The sequence below is a fragment of the Ranitomeya variabilis genome, chromosome 4 (assembly GCF_051348905.1).
Source record: "Ranitomeya variabilis isolate aRanVar5 chromosome 4, aRanVar5.hap1, whole genome shotgun sequence".
Taxonomy (NCBI): Eukaryota; Metazoa; Chordata; class Amphibia; order Anura; family Dendrobatidae; genus Ranitomeya; species Ranitomeya variabilis.
This window is the reverse complement of record NC_135235.1, coordinates 635,807,993-635,825,385: the sequence shown is the minus strand read 5'-3', so window position 1 is coordinate 635,825,385 and position 17,393 is coordinate 635,807,993. Positions and strand designations below refer to the sequence as shown.

The window sequence follows — 17,393 nt, the reverse complement described above, 5'->3', positions numbered from 1 at the left end:
TCAGAAAGGCCATTTCTGAAAATTGCGGCCAGAGCACACTCATTCCACTGAGTGAGCACGGACCATTTCCGAAATTTTTGGCAATACACTTCAGCCTCATACTGGTCCTGAGAGATAGCCAGCAACGCTTTCTCTGCCTGAATTTCAAGATTGGGCTCCTCATAAAGTAAACCGAGCGCCAGAAAAAACGCATCAATGTTTGCCAATGCTGGATCTCCTGGCGCCAATGCAAAAGCCCAATCCTGAGGGTCGCCGCGCAAGAAAGAGATAACAATTTTAACTTGCTGAGCTGAGTCTCCAGACGAACGCGGTCTCAAAGATAGAAACAATTTACAATTATTCCTGAAATTCCTAAATTTAAATCGATCACCAGAGAAAAGTTCAGGAATAGGTATCTTAGGCTCTGACATAGGACTGCTAGTAACGAAATCCTGAATGCCCTGCACTCTTGCAGCAAGCTGATCCACACTAGTAATCAGAGTCTGAACATTCATGTCTGTAGCAGAGCTTCAAGCCACTCAGAGAAAAAGGGGAAGAAGAAAAAAAAAAAAAAACTCAGAACTTCTTTTCTTTTAATCTTGCTTCAGCAATGCATTAATGGCCTGGAATACTGTTGTGATCCTAGTGGTAGAGGATCTCAAATGTACAAACTAAGTCTGCTAACACAAAAACTAGCTCATAGGGAGGTGGTAACTAGGCTGACCGAATATCTGATCCTAGCACACAACTAACAGTAGCCAGGGAACGTACCTACGTTGATTCTAGACGTCTCGCACCAGCCGGAGAACTAACTAACCCTTTCAGAGAAAATAAGACCTCACTTGCCTCCAGAGAAGGGACCCCAAAGATGAAATACAAGCCCCCAACAAATAATAACGGTGAGGTAAGAAGAAAAGACAAACGTAAGTATGAACTAGATTTAGCAAAGTGAGGCCCACTAAATAATAGCAGAAAATAGAAAGAGAACTTATTCGGTCAGCAAAAAACCCTATCAAAATATCCACGCTGAAAATCCAAGAACCCCCGCACCGACTAACGGTGCAGGGGGAGAATATCAGCCCCCAAGAGCTTCCAGCAAAAATCAGAATCACATTGTAACTAGCTGGAACAAAATATCAGAAATGCGGATAAACAAAAATAAGAAAGCAGGACTTAGCTTATCTTGCAAAAAGCAGGAGACAGGAGCCAAAAGACTAGACTGGTAACATCGATTCCAGGCACCATACTGAGTTTCCAGGAAGTCTAAATAGGAACACCCAGGCCAATCGACCCAGGTGGGTAAAAACCTGGAGACAGACAATCCAAGTGTCATACCGCTAGAGAACACAAGAGGGAGCCAAGAAATAGAATTCACAACAGGCGTCGCCCCCCCCCATCCCCCTTGCATGCCATCTCGGGTATCTACAAATTGTTGAGAGACCTAGATCTGGAAACCTTCCTCCATTTTGCAAAGCTTGGGAGACTGTCCTCCAAAGAACAGTTACAAAGAAGCAGTGAGATTTGGCTATGGCTACTAAATTACAAAAAAACAAGCTATAAAATTATTTCAAGGTGGTACTGGGTCTCCTCTGCTTTGTATAAATGGTTCCCAGAGGTATCTAGTCTATTTTGGTGTTGAGGGGATGATGTCACATATATGGTCATCTGGCCTGGCTTTGGAGGAAAATAAAAATAAAATTGCTACTTTCCCGTGTGAGACTTTTGATGTGTAACAAGATTTGTTTTCTGATTAAAACATTTCCCACATTCTGAACATGAAAATGGCTTCTCCCCTGTGTGAATTATCTGATGTCTAACAAGGCTTGTCTTCACTGGAAAACATTTCCCACATTCTATACATGAATATGGCATTTGCCCTATGTGAATTCTTTGATGCACATTTAAACCTGATTTTCGATTAAAACATTTCCCACATTCGGAACATGGAAATGGGCTGTTGCCTGTGTGACTTACCTGATGTATAACAAGACTTGATTTATATGTAAAACATTTCCCACATTCTGAACATGAAAATGGCTTCTCCCCTGTGTGAATTCTCTGATGTTGAACAAGACTTGACTTCTCTGTAAAACATTTCCCACATTCTGAGCAACAAAATGGCTTATCCCCTAGGTGAACTTTCTGATGCTTAGCAAGATCCAATTTCGTATACCAGCATTTCCCACACTCTGAACATGAAAAAGGCTTCTCCCCTGTATGCATTCTCTGATGATGAATAACAAGATTTGCTTTCCGGTTAAAACATTTTCCACATTCTGAACAAGAAAATTGCTTATACCCTGTGTGAACTTTCTGATGTTTAGCCAGATCAGATTTTGTACAATAACATTCCCCACACTCTGAACATAAAAAGGGCTTCTCTCCTGTGTGAATTCTCTGATGGGTCAGAAGTTTGGATTTCTCACTATAACATTTCCCACATTCTGAACAGGAACATGGTTTCTCCCCTGTGTGACTTTTCTGATGTGTAACTAAATTTGATTTCTGTGTAAAACATTTCCCGCATTCTGAACAAGAAAATGGCTGGTCTCCTGTGTGACTTCTCTGATGTTTAACAAGTATGGATTTCTCACTATAACATTTTCCACATTCTGAACATGAAAATGGCTTCTCTCCTGTATGACTTCTCTGATGAGTGACGAGGTATGATTTTTGTGTAAAACATTTCCCACATTCTGAACATGAATATGGCTTCTCTCCTGTGTGAAGTTTCTGATGTGCAACAAAGTTTGATTTTTGTGTAAAACATTTCCCACATTCTGAACATGAAAATCGCTTCTCCCCTGTGTGATTTTTCAGATGTACATCAAGACTTGCTTTCCAATTAAAACATTTCCCACATTCTGAACATGAAAATGGCTTCTCACCTGTATGCATTATCTGATGTTTAACAAGACATGATTTGCTTGTAAAACATTTTCCACATTCTGAACATGAAAATGGCTTGCCCCTTGTGTGATTTTTCAGATGTGCAACAAGATTTGTTTTCCGTTTAAAACTTTCCCCACATTCTGAACATGAAAATGACTTCTCCCCTGTGTGAATTCTCTGATGTGTTACAAGACATGATTTGTCTTTAAAACATTTCCCACATTCTGAACATGAAAATGGCTTCTCCCCTGTGTGAATTCTCTGATGTGTTACAAGACATGATTTGTCTGTAAAACATTTCCCACATTCTGAACATGAAAATGGTTTCTCCCCTGTATGAATTCTCAGATGTGTAACAAGATTTCCTTTCCAATTAAAACATTTTCCACATTCTGAACATGAAAATTGATTCTCCCCTGTGTCAGCTATTTCATGTTCAGCAGCCCTTCTGGGACTTTTGTTTTGCATATTTGTCTTTGTTGAAGCAGAAACAAAGACCTGTTGAAAAGGATCAGATGACAGATTTTTTCTCATGAGATCTTGAGGTGTATCTGGTATAATGACATGTTCTTCACACTTATCGATTGCGATACCAAGATTATCTGCGGAAAAATCTGAGAATAGCAAATGTCCCTCAGAGCTCCTGGTACAGTGATCTGCCAAGAATAAAAATGATGTTATTTTCCAGTAACATTGCATTGGAATGATATTACTTTTTATATTATATACTTTATAGCATTTTCATGCAAACTGTAATACATTTCAATTATTGACAGACTAAGACAATAGACCACAAAGATGGACTGATAGATTATAGTGTTAGGCCACCAGGTAATGTCCTTACAAATTTACGTATCTCTATTATAGCCATCTTTTCAGTTCATGTTTCGTTGTGTCTGTCATTAATCGTTTCCAGTTACGTGTTCAGAGGAAACTCATAAAAGGGATCTGTAATCAGTTTTATTAGGTGATTCCTTCTCATACATTCTCTGACAGGTATAAGCACTATAGCACAGAGCAAAGCACATTGGAGCAGATTTCTCATGTACACATGTCATGGTTTTGGAGAAAAAATTAGTTTTTTTTAATGTAACTAAATAGTGGATACAAGAAAGGAGAACAAGTCCTTCATATTCTTATATATGTCATGCATGCCAATAGAAACATTGGCTGAATATGGGAGCACTGGGGAATCTGAAAAAGTATTTTCAACAGTGTCCTCTGCAAACATAGTTGTCCCTCCCTGGTTCTTTTGTAGATCACTTATTTACAAATTATTTACATGTACTATTAATATTTATTTACTTATCTATTTACACTATCAGCTCATTTTGTTTTTACCCTTGGTTATGGTTGCAAGACTGCATCGCTGCTGTTCAAAACCTTTGCTCAGCAAGCCATGACAGACATGTACTGGGCATGACCATAGTTACTGCTCTATGGTGCAAAGCACATTCAAGCTTAATACCAAGAGGAAGAGTGCCCATGTAACCCTACCCATGTGAGCACAGAGCAGACACTGTAAGAAATAAAGGCATCTTCCAGCAAGGCTGAGATCACACCCCATTTCTCGAAATTCTACGGGGTTCACCAAGTCATAAATCAGTGATGGCACAACAGCAACATGACCGGGCTGGAGCAGAGTTTGGCAGATGTGAATGACTGGGAGTGTACACCTGGATCATTGTCACACACTCAGGGACGGAGGCCTGACAGTGAGATAGAAATAGAGGAGTAAGAGTATGAAAAGCAATAGTCATGGATGATGCCAATGAAAACATCGACCACTTACTACTTGGGCATGCAGCCTGGCTACCAAAAATACACGTGCGAGGAGAACATGTAGGAGGATAGATTGAGCCTTCGTCATATAGCTGGTCAGTGTGCTTTTCCCAAATGAGTAGGTGATGTTGCCTCATGTGCTTATGAGGAGCTGTAGTTCCTAGACTTTTCTTGCTTGTATATCCACTGTTTTTATTCTTCATGCAAAGCTTCACATTGCATAACAACTGACCACCAATACAACCATGACCAAAGCTTTCAGGTGCTATTCAAACAACGTCCTTCAGCAACATCAGTTGTGGCATCACGTTTTCTTTTCTCTTTTACACTACCCTCTTCATTGCAATTGCCACCATTTCTTTTACCATATATTTTAACAACAATTTGCCAAAAGTTCATCTTTTCAACCTAAATTATTCACCCTTCTCAAAAATGACATGAGAAGACATGCTGGGTAAAAAAAAATGAGCAACTACAAAATCCTGCTGTATTAGTGTTGCATGTGTGAAAATTAACTAGTATACAGGTGAACAAAAACAGACATGCATAGTGAAATGTTTGGATATTTTCAATCAATTTCCTGTTTTTTTAACAAAATTGTCTTCCCTTCTCAGTAGAAAAAGACAAATAATGCTAAGTAGGTACACGTTCAAAAATGCAGCCACTACAGATGTATTGGTGTGATATAAATGTATGTGAACATTAACTAGTAAAACATGCGTCAATTTAAAAAAAAATGTAAAAAATGTATATGACACACACACCAACACAAAGTTTACTGAGGTAGATAGTTATAAATCTAGATTTTGGTCAACTTTGTTTAGTACCATATTTTTTGGACTATAAGATGCACCAGACCATAAGACTCACCTAGGTTTTAGAGGAGGAAATTAGGAAAAATATTTGAAGCAAAAATGTGGTCAATTGGGGGCGTGGCTATGTAGCAGAGAGAGGAAGACGTGCCTGTGTGAGCTCCTACCATCCTGACTATATTCTGCCATTAAAACCCGTCATCCACACAAAACTAGGGCTGGCGCTGATGTCCTGGGACCCCCAGGTATCTGAGGACCCCTTCGGTTTGACACAGTGAGGTCCTGGAGCGCCGAATACTGCGGTGGACCGGGCTGGTGAGGACTTCTTGTGTGGCGGCGGCCATATTACCTGTGCGCGCCCTGGCTGGACAGAGCGCAAGTGCCGGCTCCCTTTAGTGTCGGGTTTTCCCTGCGGTTTGACAGACACCGGCAGAGATCGCTGAGAGACATCGGGGCGCAGAAGCCGGAGGATCTAGGCAGGCGGCGGTGCCTGTGGGAGCCGAGGGTGCTGGAGGGACACACGTGGAGCAGCGGCCATTTTATGCACGCGCGCCCTGGGACATAGGGCGTCATTATCTCCTACTGGCACCGGACTTTCTTCATAACGGAGCCGAGAGGGGCAGGATCGCAGCGGTGAGACTCACTTTATTACATGACAGCTGAGGGGCCTGTGGTGGACGGAGAGGCGGCCATTACTGAAGCACGCTGTCTAACAGCACAGGCAGTGTCGCTCTATACATTAACAGTGCTGCAGGTGAAACATTCTTGTGCTTGAGATCTGGTGAGGGGGTGCGGTGTATGTATGCCCTGAGACATTGGGCCCTGCACCTCCTCTATTAATCAATCACTGCACTTGTGACATTATAATAGTGGGAATTAACCCCCCCTTTCTGCTGCTCTCCCTGCCAGCAAAAGCTGAGCGCCCGTCCAACATATAAGGTCTAACCACATAAATCAACACCTGGACTACTCCCCTGCGGTCCTCCCTACCATTACTGGCTAACACATAATATATGGAACTTTGGAGCATCATCTAATACTATATAGAACTTGCTTCATTTATATTCACAGAATTGGTGCACGGTCTGCCTATAACTACTTTCAGCACTAACCTGTGAGGTCCTTTTGTGTATACCCGCCATGCAGCATCCTAGAGGAGCAACGGCTGCTGAAAAACTTAAAAAATTTGCCAAGGATGACCCTCATGAAAATGTGCGCAATCTTAGGAATAACCCCACATCCTCTCAACGCAGAGGTCGCCCCTCTGACGGCACTGGGGAAGTAGAGGAGGAAGAACTGACTCTCAAACAGGCATCGGAGCAGTTAATGCAGGCCATATCCCTCACTAGGGCATCTCTTACAGAGAAAATAGAGGATGTGCATACTGAGGTGGGCCGCCTGCGACATGACATGCAAACTATGAGGGGGCGTATATCAGAGGTTGAAACGAGGGTATCTACTATAGAAGACACTATTACTCCTATGGAAGCCAAATTAACCAAAGCCACTGGATCTGTAAATGCTTGGAGGCAAAAGGCAGATGACCTGGAAAATAGACTGCGCCGGAACAATGTCCGAATCATAGGTCTCCCGGAGCGTTCAGAGGGTCAGCAACCTGAGCAATTTCTGGAGGGCTGGCTGAAATCCACACTGGGAGATGAATTCTCCTCAACATTCTCGGTGGAAAGAGCCCATAGAGTACCAACTAGGCCTCTGCCTCCTGGAGCTCCGCCGAGACCTTTCCTGGCACGTCTTCTTAATTGCAGAGACAGAGATACTATTCTTCGCTTGGCGCGACAGAAGGGCCTCATCAAACTTGGCAATGCCACCATATCAATCTTTCCAGATTTTTCTGCAGAACTTCAAAAACAACGTGCAAGATTTGTGGATGTTAAAAAGCAACTTAGAGACAAGAACATTGTTTATTCTATGCTCTACCCGGCTCGGCTCCGTATCGTCCACAATAGTTCCTCATTATTCTTCACGGACCCAGCGGAGGCGATTGAATGGCTGCGATCTCACGGAGGATCAAATATGGAAGTCCCCTAGCCTGGGTTCCTTGGAAGTTGGCAATAAGAATTGAGCTTTCCGTATAGGTGCGGGGAAATCAACAATACCGGACACTGAATTCAGTGAGGGTATCCCCTTTTCAATCTGACTGTGGGAGGATGGAAATACTCTCCCCTACCGTTCAAGTTTTCTTGTTCCATTTGGTTTTATGGTTTTGTTTTGGTTGTTTATTAGGTAAAGCTGCCGCTGATATTAAATCTACGCCTAATATGCTACTGCTGGAATACACCCAAATAATAATGATATGTATTGATTTTTCCCTCAAGAGTAAATATGGGAACTGAACTTATATGCATGACCTGGAATATCCGAGGTATAAAGACCCCTAAAAAGAAAATTAAAGTATTTTCACAGATAAAAAGATACCATCCCCACATTGTAGCACTGGTAGAAACACATTTGACAAGAGATAAAGTTCGATGTATGCAAAAGCCGTGGGTGCAATGGTCCTTACATGCCTTCCACACCAGTTATTCAAGAGGGGTCTCTCTACTAGTGCACAAAGAGGTCAGATGGGAGGCAAGGGAGGCGAGACGTGATCCAGAGGGTCGTTTTGTTTTTGTACATGCATTTATTAACTCGCGAGAATACGTATTGTTATGTATCTATAACCCCCCCCCTGCTAATATATCAGTTCTCCGTCTGGCCCTAGGCTTCTCTTTAAAGTACCCGGAGGCGAATGTTATCTGCATGGGAGACTTCAATTTGATTATGAATCCATCCATAGATAAACTGAGATTAGATGATGCAACGACAGGAGACATTATACCTCAACCCCCCTCTCAACTAGCATTATTTATGGACGGTAGTGGTTGGTTGGATTTGTGGAGAATAAATCATCCGGGGATCAAGGGGTATACCTGCCACTCATCCACTAGACAATCATTATCTAGGATAGATTATATATTTGGGTCAAGTGGGTTGGCACTGTGGGTAGATGGTATTGAGCATGGTAACCGAGGGATCTCGGATCATTCCCCAATTATCCTTAAACTTAAATATGGACGATCCGATTCTCACAGCGGGTCCTGGAAATTGAGCCCCTTCTGGTTAAAATTAATAGACTCAAGTGACAGGACGGTTACTCAATTAGATACCTTCATTCTGATACACTCGGAACTTCAAAATCTTGGTTTACTCTGGGACACACTGAAGGCATATTTAAGGGGATGTCTGTCCTCGACTATCTCCTATATAAAGAGGGCAACAGCGAAAGAGGATGAGGAGATGGAACAGAGATTAAAGGCTTCAGAGGCTGCCTATATAGCTAATCAATCCAGCAATAACAGAATTGAATGGCTCACCTCCCAGAGACTTTATACCCAACATATAGAGGTTAAATCGAAACGTAAATTGTTTTTCACGCGCCAATCTTATTTTGAGCTAGGAAATCAGGCTAGTACACTGCTGGCCTTTTTGGTACGTCAACACAATACCTCCAATACAATTTTACAGATTCGGGTGTCTGATGGATCTTTAGTATCCTCTTCTGATGAGATACTTCGGTGCTTCTATGACTATTATACTATGTTATATAAATCTAGTAACAACTCTAATGTTGATGAGTGCTTAGATTATTTATCAGATATTACATTCCCCTCACTAAACTCATCGCAACAAACCCTTATGGAAGCTGAATTTACTTTAGAAGAGGTGGAGCAGGCTATGGCTGACATGGCATCTGGAAAGGCCCCAGGACCTGATGGGTTTCCCATAGAATTCTATAGGAAATACCGGGACAAGCTAGCCCCCATATTGCTAAAGGTACTCAAGGGAATATGGGAAGGGGAATCTATTCCTGAAACGTTCTACGATGCTAATGTTATAGTACTTAAGAAGGAGGGGAAGGACCCCTTAGATTGTGGATCATATAGACCAATTTCTTTGGTAAATGTAGATTATAAAATCTTCACTAAGATATTAGCCACTAGACTAAACAAGATCATACTAGATCTTATACACCCGGATCAAACCGGTTTTATGCCAGGGAAAAACACTTCTATAAATATCAGGAGGGTACAGTCAGTCATACAATATAGTTCTCTGGAAACAGATAACAAATGGGCATTGGCTTCGCTGGACGCAGCCAAGGCTTTCGATTCCCTAGAATGGCCCTTCTTGGTTGCATGTTTGCGTAAATATGGGTTCGGGAGTAAATTTTTGAGAGGGATAGCCACGCTATATGCAAAACCCAAGGCACGCGTAGTAGTGAACGGCTTAATGTCTGCATCGTTCTCCCTACATAGAGGTACTCGGCAGGGGTGCCCTCTTTCCCCAGCTCTATTTGCCCTGGCAATAGAGGCTCTGGCAATACGAATGAGATCTTCTGTGGACATTAAAGGGATACATATTGCTGATAGGGTCGAGGTCATCGGTCTGTATGCTGATGACATGGTGGTGTTTATGGATCAAACGGAGGTCACTCTACCAAAAGTAATAACGATGATTGATAGATTCAGTAAATTTTCTGGCCTCTATATAAATTGGGGAAAGTCTGCTTTGATGCCTCTTTCCCACACTCCAATGTCCCGCCTTGAAACCCTCTCATTGCTACCCATTGTCTCCCAGTTCAAATATCTAGGAATATATATGTCCCAAAGTAGTCACCTAGATCTACATCTCAATATATTCCCGTTACTTGACGTGGTCAAATCCAAATTTGCTACCTGGGACAAACTACCATTATCTGTAGCTGGACGCATCAATCTTATAAAGATGATATTACTCCCCAAGTTGAGTTATTGTTTCCAACATAGTGCAGTTATTATACCTAAGTCCTTCTTCGCAACCCTAAATTCCCTTACTACATCCTTCGTATGGGGAAAGGCTAGACCTAGACTTAAACTATCTACTCTACAGAGACCTAAACAAGGGGGTGGGGCGGCTCTGCCAGATTTTTACTTATATTACCTAGCGGGCCAGGCCAGAATGTTGAATACGTGGATGCCCGGGAAGATTCTTCCCAACTCTGAACATCACATTTTGTACTCAGCTAAAGTTGATTGCCCACTGGGTTTTTTGGAAATGGAGAGAACTGCGATTCCTCATTTACTCCCTATACTCCGGCTAGCACGTTCAATATGGAGGCAACTTAAAAAATTAATAGGATTTGCTGATATAGCAACTGAAATGCCTTTGTGGAATAATGGTTATTTCCCGATATTACTGGGTCACCCATCCACCAAATTCTGGACATCATATAGTGTCCTCACAGTGGGTAATTTACACCAGCGGGGGATTTTTGTCTCCTTCGAGCAATTACAAACTATATACAATATACCGAGGTCTCAGTTTTTCCGTTACCTGCAACTAAGGTCAGCCTTCCAATCGTATATGCGGAGTGCGGGTACAGGACGTGCTATTTCAGATTTACCGTTAATAGGTATCCTTAATTCACAGGGCCCCCAGGGACTTATTTCTTCTCTATATACCTATCTATTATCCATAAATGAGAGATCCACCTTAGACTCCATTAAAGGGAAGTGGGGACGGCTCCTTCCAGACACTCTGGAGGAGGAATGGGATGAAATTTTGGAATCCCCAACTAAAGTTTCCCCATCAGTTAATAATAGGATGACACAATTATATATCATACATCAGTCCTATTTGACCCCAATTCGTCTCTTCAAAATGGGTCGTCTACACTCATCAGACTGCCTGAGATGCCATTCCAGCAACGCAGATTTCATCCACATGATATGGCAATGTCCTATTATTTCCCAATTCTGGAAAGAGGTAACGACATTACTGACTTCACTGATATCTATCCCTGTCCCACTTGAACCTTTGGTTTGTTTATTTGGAGTATGGGAAGCTGAGACTTGGGATCGTTATGTAGACATTTTTCTGAGGGAGACTTTGTTTCTGGCGCGTAAGGTGCTGGCCCTACGATGGATGGGGAGCTCTGGTCCAACTCTTAGAACATGGGTTGATCTGGTGAACTCTATTGTTCCATATGAACGGGCATTGTACCAAAATAGGGGCAATCCAGCCAAATTTGAGAAGATATGGGGGAGATGGAACTCCTCCTCTCATACCGTTTAGATTAACATATCTTAATAACTATGCAAGGAAAGGGTGTCGGAATACACGGAGCAGCGGTGGCTTACAGGGCGAAACTTACTTAGAATTTTCCTCTCAGTGGCAGCGCATTAGTTTTGAAAGTTTTATTAGAAGATAAGGTAGATAAAGTTTGTATAAGACATGACCAAATGATTGACATGCACTACTTGTAACCTTTGCAATATCCCAATTGTGGTTATATGTAAAAAATTTATGTACTTTCTAGATGTTGGGAATGTAAACAATGTATGTACAATTGATATTGTTATTAATAAACGAATTTAAAAAAAAAATGTGGTCAATTCTGTACTTAATATCCCCTATCCTGGTATATATTTACCTTATCCCCATCCCGATACACATGTCTCCCCTCATCCCTACCGTGGTATGCATGGTCCCCTCATCCCTATCCTGGTAGGAATGGTTCCCCTCATCACTATCCTGGCAGGAATGATCGCCCTCCTCCCTATCCTAGTATGCCTGGCCCCATTCCTATCCTGGTATGCAGGGCCCCGATCTCATTCGATTATGCATGACCGCAACACTATTCTCGTATGCATGGCCCCATTCTTATAATTGGCCCCCACCCCCATCCTGGTATGCATGGCCCCATCAGAAAACATTAAAAAATTAACAAACATTACACTTACATTCCTGGCGCTCCATTGCAGCTTACTGCTCCATTGTCAGCAGCTGCTTTATGCTTGTAAGCAGAACATGGCAGTGACGTGATCATGGGAACGCCAGCGTGGCAAAGTGAAAAATTGTGAGTCGCAAATTTCACACAAATCGCAATTGTTTGAATTTGCCTGGACAAAAGAGTTAGCTATAACTATATACTGGGGGATATCACCATAAGGATAATAATATATACAGTTGTGCTCAAACCTTTGCATACCCCAATCGAATTTTTGCTTTCTTTGGCCTTTTTTCAGAGAATATGAATGATAACACCAAAACTTTTTCTCCACTCATGGTTAGTGTTTGAGTGAAGCCACTTATTGTCAAACTACTGTGTTTTCTCTTTTTAAATCATAATGACAACCCAAAACATCCAAATGATCCTGATCAAAAGTTCACATACCCCATTTCTTAATACCCTGTATTGCCCCCTCTAGCATCAATGACAGCTTGAAGTCTTTTGTGGTAGTTGTTGATGAGGTTCTTTATTTTCTCAGATGGTAAAGCTGCCCACTCTTCTTGGCAAAAAGCCTCCAGTTCCTGTAAATTCCTGGGCTGTCTAGTATGAACTGCGCGCTTGAGATCTCCCGAGAGTGGCTCAATGATACTGAGGTCAGGAGACTGAGATGGCCACTCCAGAACCTTCACTTTGTTCTGCTGTAGCCACTGACAGGTCAACTTGGCCTTGTGTTTTGGATCATTTCATGTTGGAACGTCCAAGTAAGTCCTATGCGCAGCTTCAGGGTTGATGATTGCAATTTTTTTTTTTTTATCTTCGTTTATTGAAAATATACAAACACATTTCCCATATCCATAAACAGGAGTACAATTTGTTATTACACTGGTTTACAAAATCAAAAGCAACAATGCATGAATTAGTAGTGTTCATTCCCATGTCTGGTCATTAACCATCCAACAATGCTACAATGTGATTATATATTTCACACACATCTATAAATATTGACAGACGAGATGGAGGGGGAGTCACCCCTGAAACCTTGCCATCCAGCCAGAGCCTATCAAGGCAATCTTTCATAACTAGATTAAAGTCTCCCATGCATATGATATGTGCATCCGGATAATTCAAAGCAAAACTCAACGCCTTTTTTATAATAGACATATTAGCGGGAGGGGGGTTGTATATACACATTATAACATAATCTTTCAAATTAACCCATGCATGTACAAAGATAAAACGGCCCTCAGGATCTCTCCGTACCTCCCCAACTTCCCATCTGACATCTCTATGTATTAATAGAAAGACCCCTCTAGAATAGCTAGTGTGGAATGTATGTAGAGACCATTGCACCACGGCTTTTGCACATAGCGGACCGAGTCTCTGGTCAAGTGTGTTTCAACCAGGGTTACAATATGAGGATGGTAAAGCCTTATTTGAGAAAATACTTTAACTCTCTTTCGGGGTGACCCAAGGCCTCTAACGTTCCAAGTCATACATGTAAGATCAGATGCCATACCCCTTCATCCACATATAATATACATTGTCACGCCGATTACACTTCTGGTGTACAATGGAAAAAAACATGGCAGCAATTTCTATATAACCAATACCTAACAATACTAAAACAAAATAAAGCAAAATATGTTTCAAAAGGGAGCAAACTTTCATGCTCCTGTCACAGTCCAAAAAAGAGGGTACCATCTCTGAACACAGAGTCCGGTATAGTTGTTTTCCTGGACTTTGGCGGAAAGAGCTCCTATCATTGAAAAAAGAAGAGAAAATAAAAGGAGAAAAAAACCCAATGAGAGAGTTCCATTTCCAATGTATCTATATATAGAGACGGCAGATGATCTAGGACTTTTTCCCCCCCATTCGCTCCCACATGGGATCGCATCCATTCCTCGGCTGCTTCTGGGGTCATAAAAAAGAAGGAAGAGCCCTTGCAAACAATCCTAAGACGGGCAGGATAGATCATTGAATATAAAATGTTTTTTTCCCTGAGTTGCTTGTTTATCTCCATGAATTGAGCACGTTGATATTGCAGTTCCATAGAGAAGTCCGGGAATATTGAAATAGTAGCATTATTGAATTTAATTGGACTTTTTGGTCTTGCCTTACGAAGCACAGCATCTCTATCTCTGCAATTCAAAAGGCGCTCCAAAAAGGGTCTCAGTGGGGCGCCCGGGGGAAGAGGTTTTGTTGGAACTCTATGGGCCCTTTCCACAGAGAATGTAGAGGAGAATGCATCTCCCAAAGTATCTTTCAGCCAACTCTCCAAGAATTGTTCAGGTTGTTGACCTTCTGAGCGTTCTGGTAGCCCAATAATACGGATATTATTCCAACGTAGTCTGTTCTCTAGGTCGTCTGCCTTCTGTTTCCAGGCATTTATAGAGCCAGCCACTTTTGTCAGTTTAGTTTCCATGGGTACAGAATTGTCTTCCAGGCGAGATACCCCTGACTCCACCTCCGTGATAAGACCTCTCATGGATTGCATGTCTTGTCGAAGGCGTCCCACCTCAGAGGGTACCTCCTCTATTTTCCCATTTAGGGATGTCCTGGTTAGAGAAATAGCCTGCATCAACTGCTCAGATGCTTGTTTCAAAGTTAGGTCCTCCTGATTCCCATCCTCCTCGCTATCAGATGCACGTTTTTTTGGCTGGCTTGCGGTCTTGGCCCCAAATGAATTGTCTTTATTTAACCGCAGGTTATCAGGGGGATCAGATCGTGCATATTTTCTTAGCTTTTCAGTTGCACCTGAGGTTCTTGGGCGGTGCATAGTTAATATTTTTAGGAGTAAGTTCCGATCACTATAGCACTTTAATAGGATACAGTCACTACTTGGTTAATGCACCAGTATGCTACAGTGTAGATATTTCTGTGCTAAATATCTGCACAGCGTGCAAAAGTCCTTGCAGTAGGAGTAATGTGCAGCACCAAAGATTTATTGCAGCTTTTACACTTATTTCCCTGGGGGGGAGGAGCAGGTCAGGGAGACAGAGTCAAAGTAAATAGAGCTCATTGTCCTTCAATAAATGCAGGCCCTTCCTCCAAACAGTGTTAGGATATAGTAAAATATTCTCTATAACAGTCTCCCCATGGTATTTAGCAGACCAGCCACTTATCAGTCACTGCAACTTCTGCAGCTGTACTCTGGATGGCGGGAGCGAAGGGAGAGATGTCAGATGCAGAGCAGACGCTGGATCCGGCCGGTGTTATACGGTATTAAGGATGGGGGGGAGCGCAGGGCCCATTTCTCAGGGCTCACACTGTGCACTCCCCCTTTCGTACCTCCAGGAGCTTCACCTGCGCCCAGCTAGCTCCTCCTGAGCCGAGTGCCACTGCTCCCCTTCTTTCACGGCCGACACAAGTGGCAATAAAGATTGGAGATCTGCTTTATAGGGAGTAATCAAGCCAAAAGGTGAGGTAATAGAGCAGCTGTTGGTACCAGGGCCCTATAGACGCAGGGTGTTAGACATGGCTCATTCCCAAGTGTTGGGTGATCATCTGGGGCAGATAAGACACCGGAGCGCATTCTGCGGAGATTCTACTGGCCTGGGTGTTACAAAGATATTGTGAACCATTATCGTTCCTGCCCCACGTGCCAACTGACCGCCCCAGTAGCCTACTTCCGTAGTCCTCTGGTTCCATTGCCCATTATCGAGGTGCCATTCGAGCAAATAGCGATGGATCTGGTGGGACCCTTGGTAAAATCTGCAAGAGGACATCAATACATATTGGTGGTCCTGGATTATGCTACCCGGTACCCAGAGGCAGTACCCTTAAGAAATGCCTCGGCCAAGTGTATCTCTAAGGAGCTGATCCATATCTTCTCCCGAACAGGCTGCCGAAGGAGATTCTGATGGACCAAGGGACCCCCTTCATGTTGAAGGTCATTGAAGACACAAAAGAGCACAGTAAGACCAAAAACACTGTTGTCTTACTAGTAAAAAGATGGAAAAAACAGGGTATTTGGTTGATACTTTTTTTGCAAAAAAATGTATACTAAGCTGCTCCATCAAACGTCAAGGTATACCCATATAGAGCAGTCCTAACTGATATATGTAATCCCTATCTGATTTAAAACCTGATCATCTGTATATTACCTGTATACGCAGGGTTCAGAGAGGGAATGTCCATGTGGACATGTTGAATGGAACAGCTTTTGTGCAAATGACCCACAAGGAGTGGTGGATACCTCCCCAGTCTTGTAGACACAAGAGAACAATTATGGAAACCGAAACACATGGGCTACTTGCACAGTGAATAAGTCTGTAGGAACATGTTCACACACCACCAAGAAACTTGATGACACAAAAGAGCACAGTATATTAACTATATATATTATATATTACCTTATATTAATTGTTCTCTTGTGTCTACAAGACTGGAGAGGTATCCACCACTCCTTGTGGGTCATTTGCACAAAAGCTGTTCCATTCAACGTGTCCACATGGACATTCCCTCTCTGAACCCTGCTTATACAGGTAATATACAGTAAAAACCACAACAGGAGGAAAAAAAAGAGGAAAAAAACCTCCACTATTATAGAAAAAACACCACAGAAAAACAGGCAAAGGTGCTTACCTGTCTAGGCCTCAAATCAAATGCACTCTCATGGTGCAGTGGGCCCAAGTAAAAGATGGCGACTACACAGGTGTGGTAATTCCAAATGAGACAGCCAGCCTACAATCAGGGATTGGCCGCTTGGCACACCAGTGCAAATAAATAATCTGCAGCAGTGGTCACACAGAGTATGCACAGCAACTGGATCATAGCCTATTAGTAACGCCATGTGGCGGGCTGGCCAGTGCTAACTGTAATGCGTCCCGTGTGAAAAGAAGCCACAACTTACAAAGCCATCAGGGCCCAACTGCAGTTGTGTGCACTGGTGTGCCAAGCGGCCAATCCCTGATTGTAGGCTGGATGTCTCATTTGGTATTACCACACCTGTGTAGTCGCCATCTTTTACTTGGGCCCACTGCACCATGAGAGTGCATTTGATTTGAGGCCTAGACAGGTAAGCACCTTTGCCTGTTTTTCTGTGGTGTTTTTTCAGGTAATATACAGTATATACCATGATGTTTGGTGGAGCAGCTTAGTATACATTTTTTTTGCAAAAAAACCTATCAACCAAATACCCTGTTTTTTCCATCTTT

The 17,393-nt window shown here is 42.5% G+C and overlaps 1 protein-coding gene across 2 annotated transcripts in view; it reads right to left on the bottom strand.

Annotated features, from left to right (window-relative positions):
• Positions 1-1,351: 1,351 nt before the first annotated feature.
• The window catches only part of LOC143767215 (uncharacterized), a 53,519-nt gene continuing 37,477 nt past the window's right edge, over positions 1,352-17,393 (bottom strand). Inside the window, exon 7 of one of the 2 annotated variants that reach the window (XM_077255363.1) lies at positions 1,352-3,527. In XM_077255363.1, the coding sequence (XP_077111478.1) occupies positions 1,681-3,527 (1,847 nt within the window). In that variant the 3' untranslated portion in view covers positions 1,352-1,680. The remainder of the gene's footprint in view (positions 3,528-17,393) is intronic. The other variant, XM_077255362.1, reaches the window with a different exon arrangement.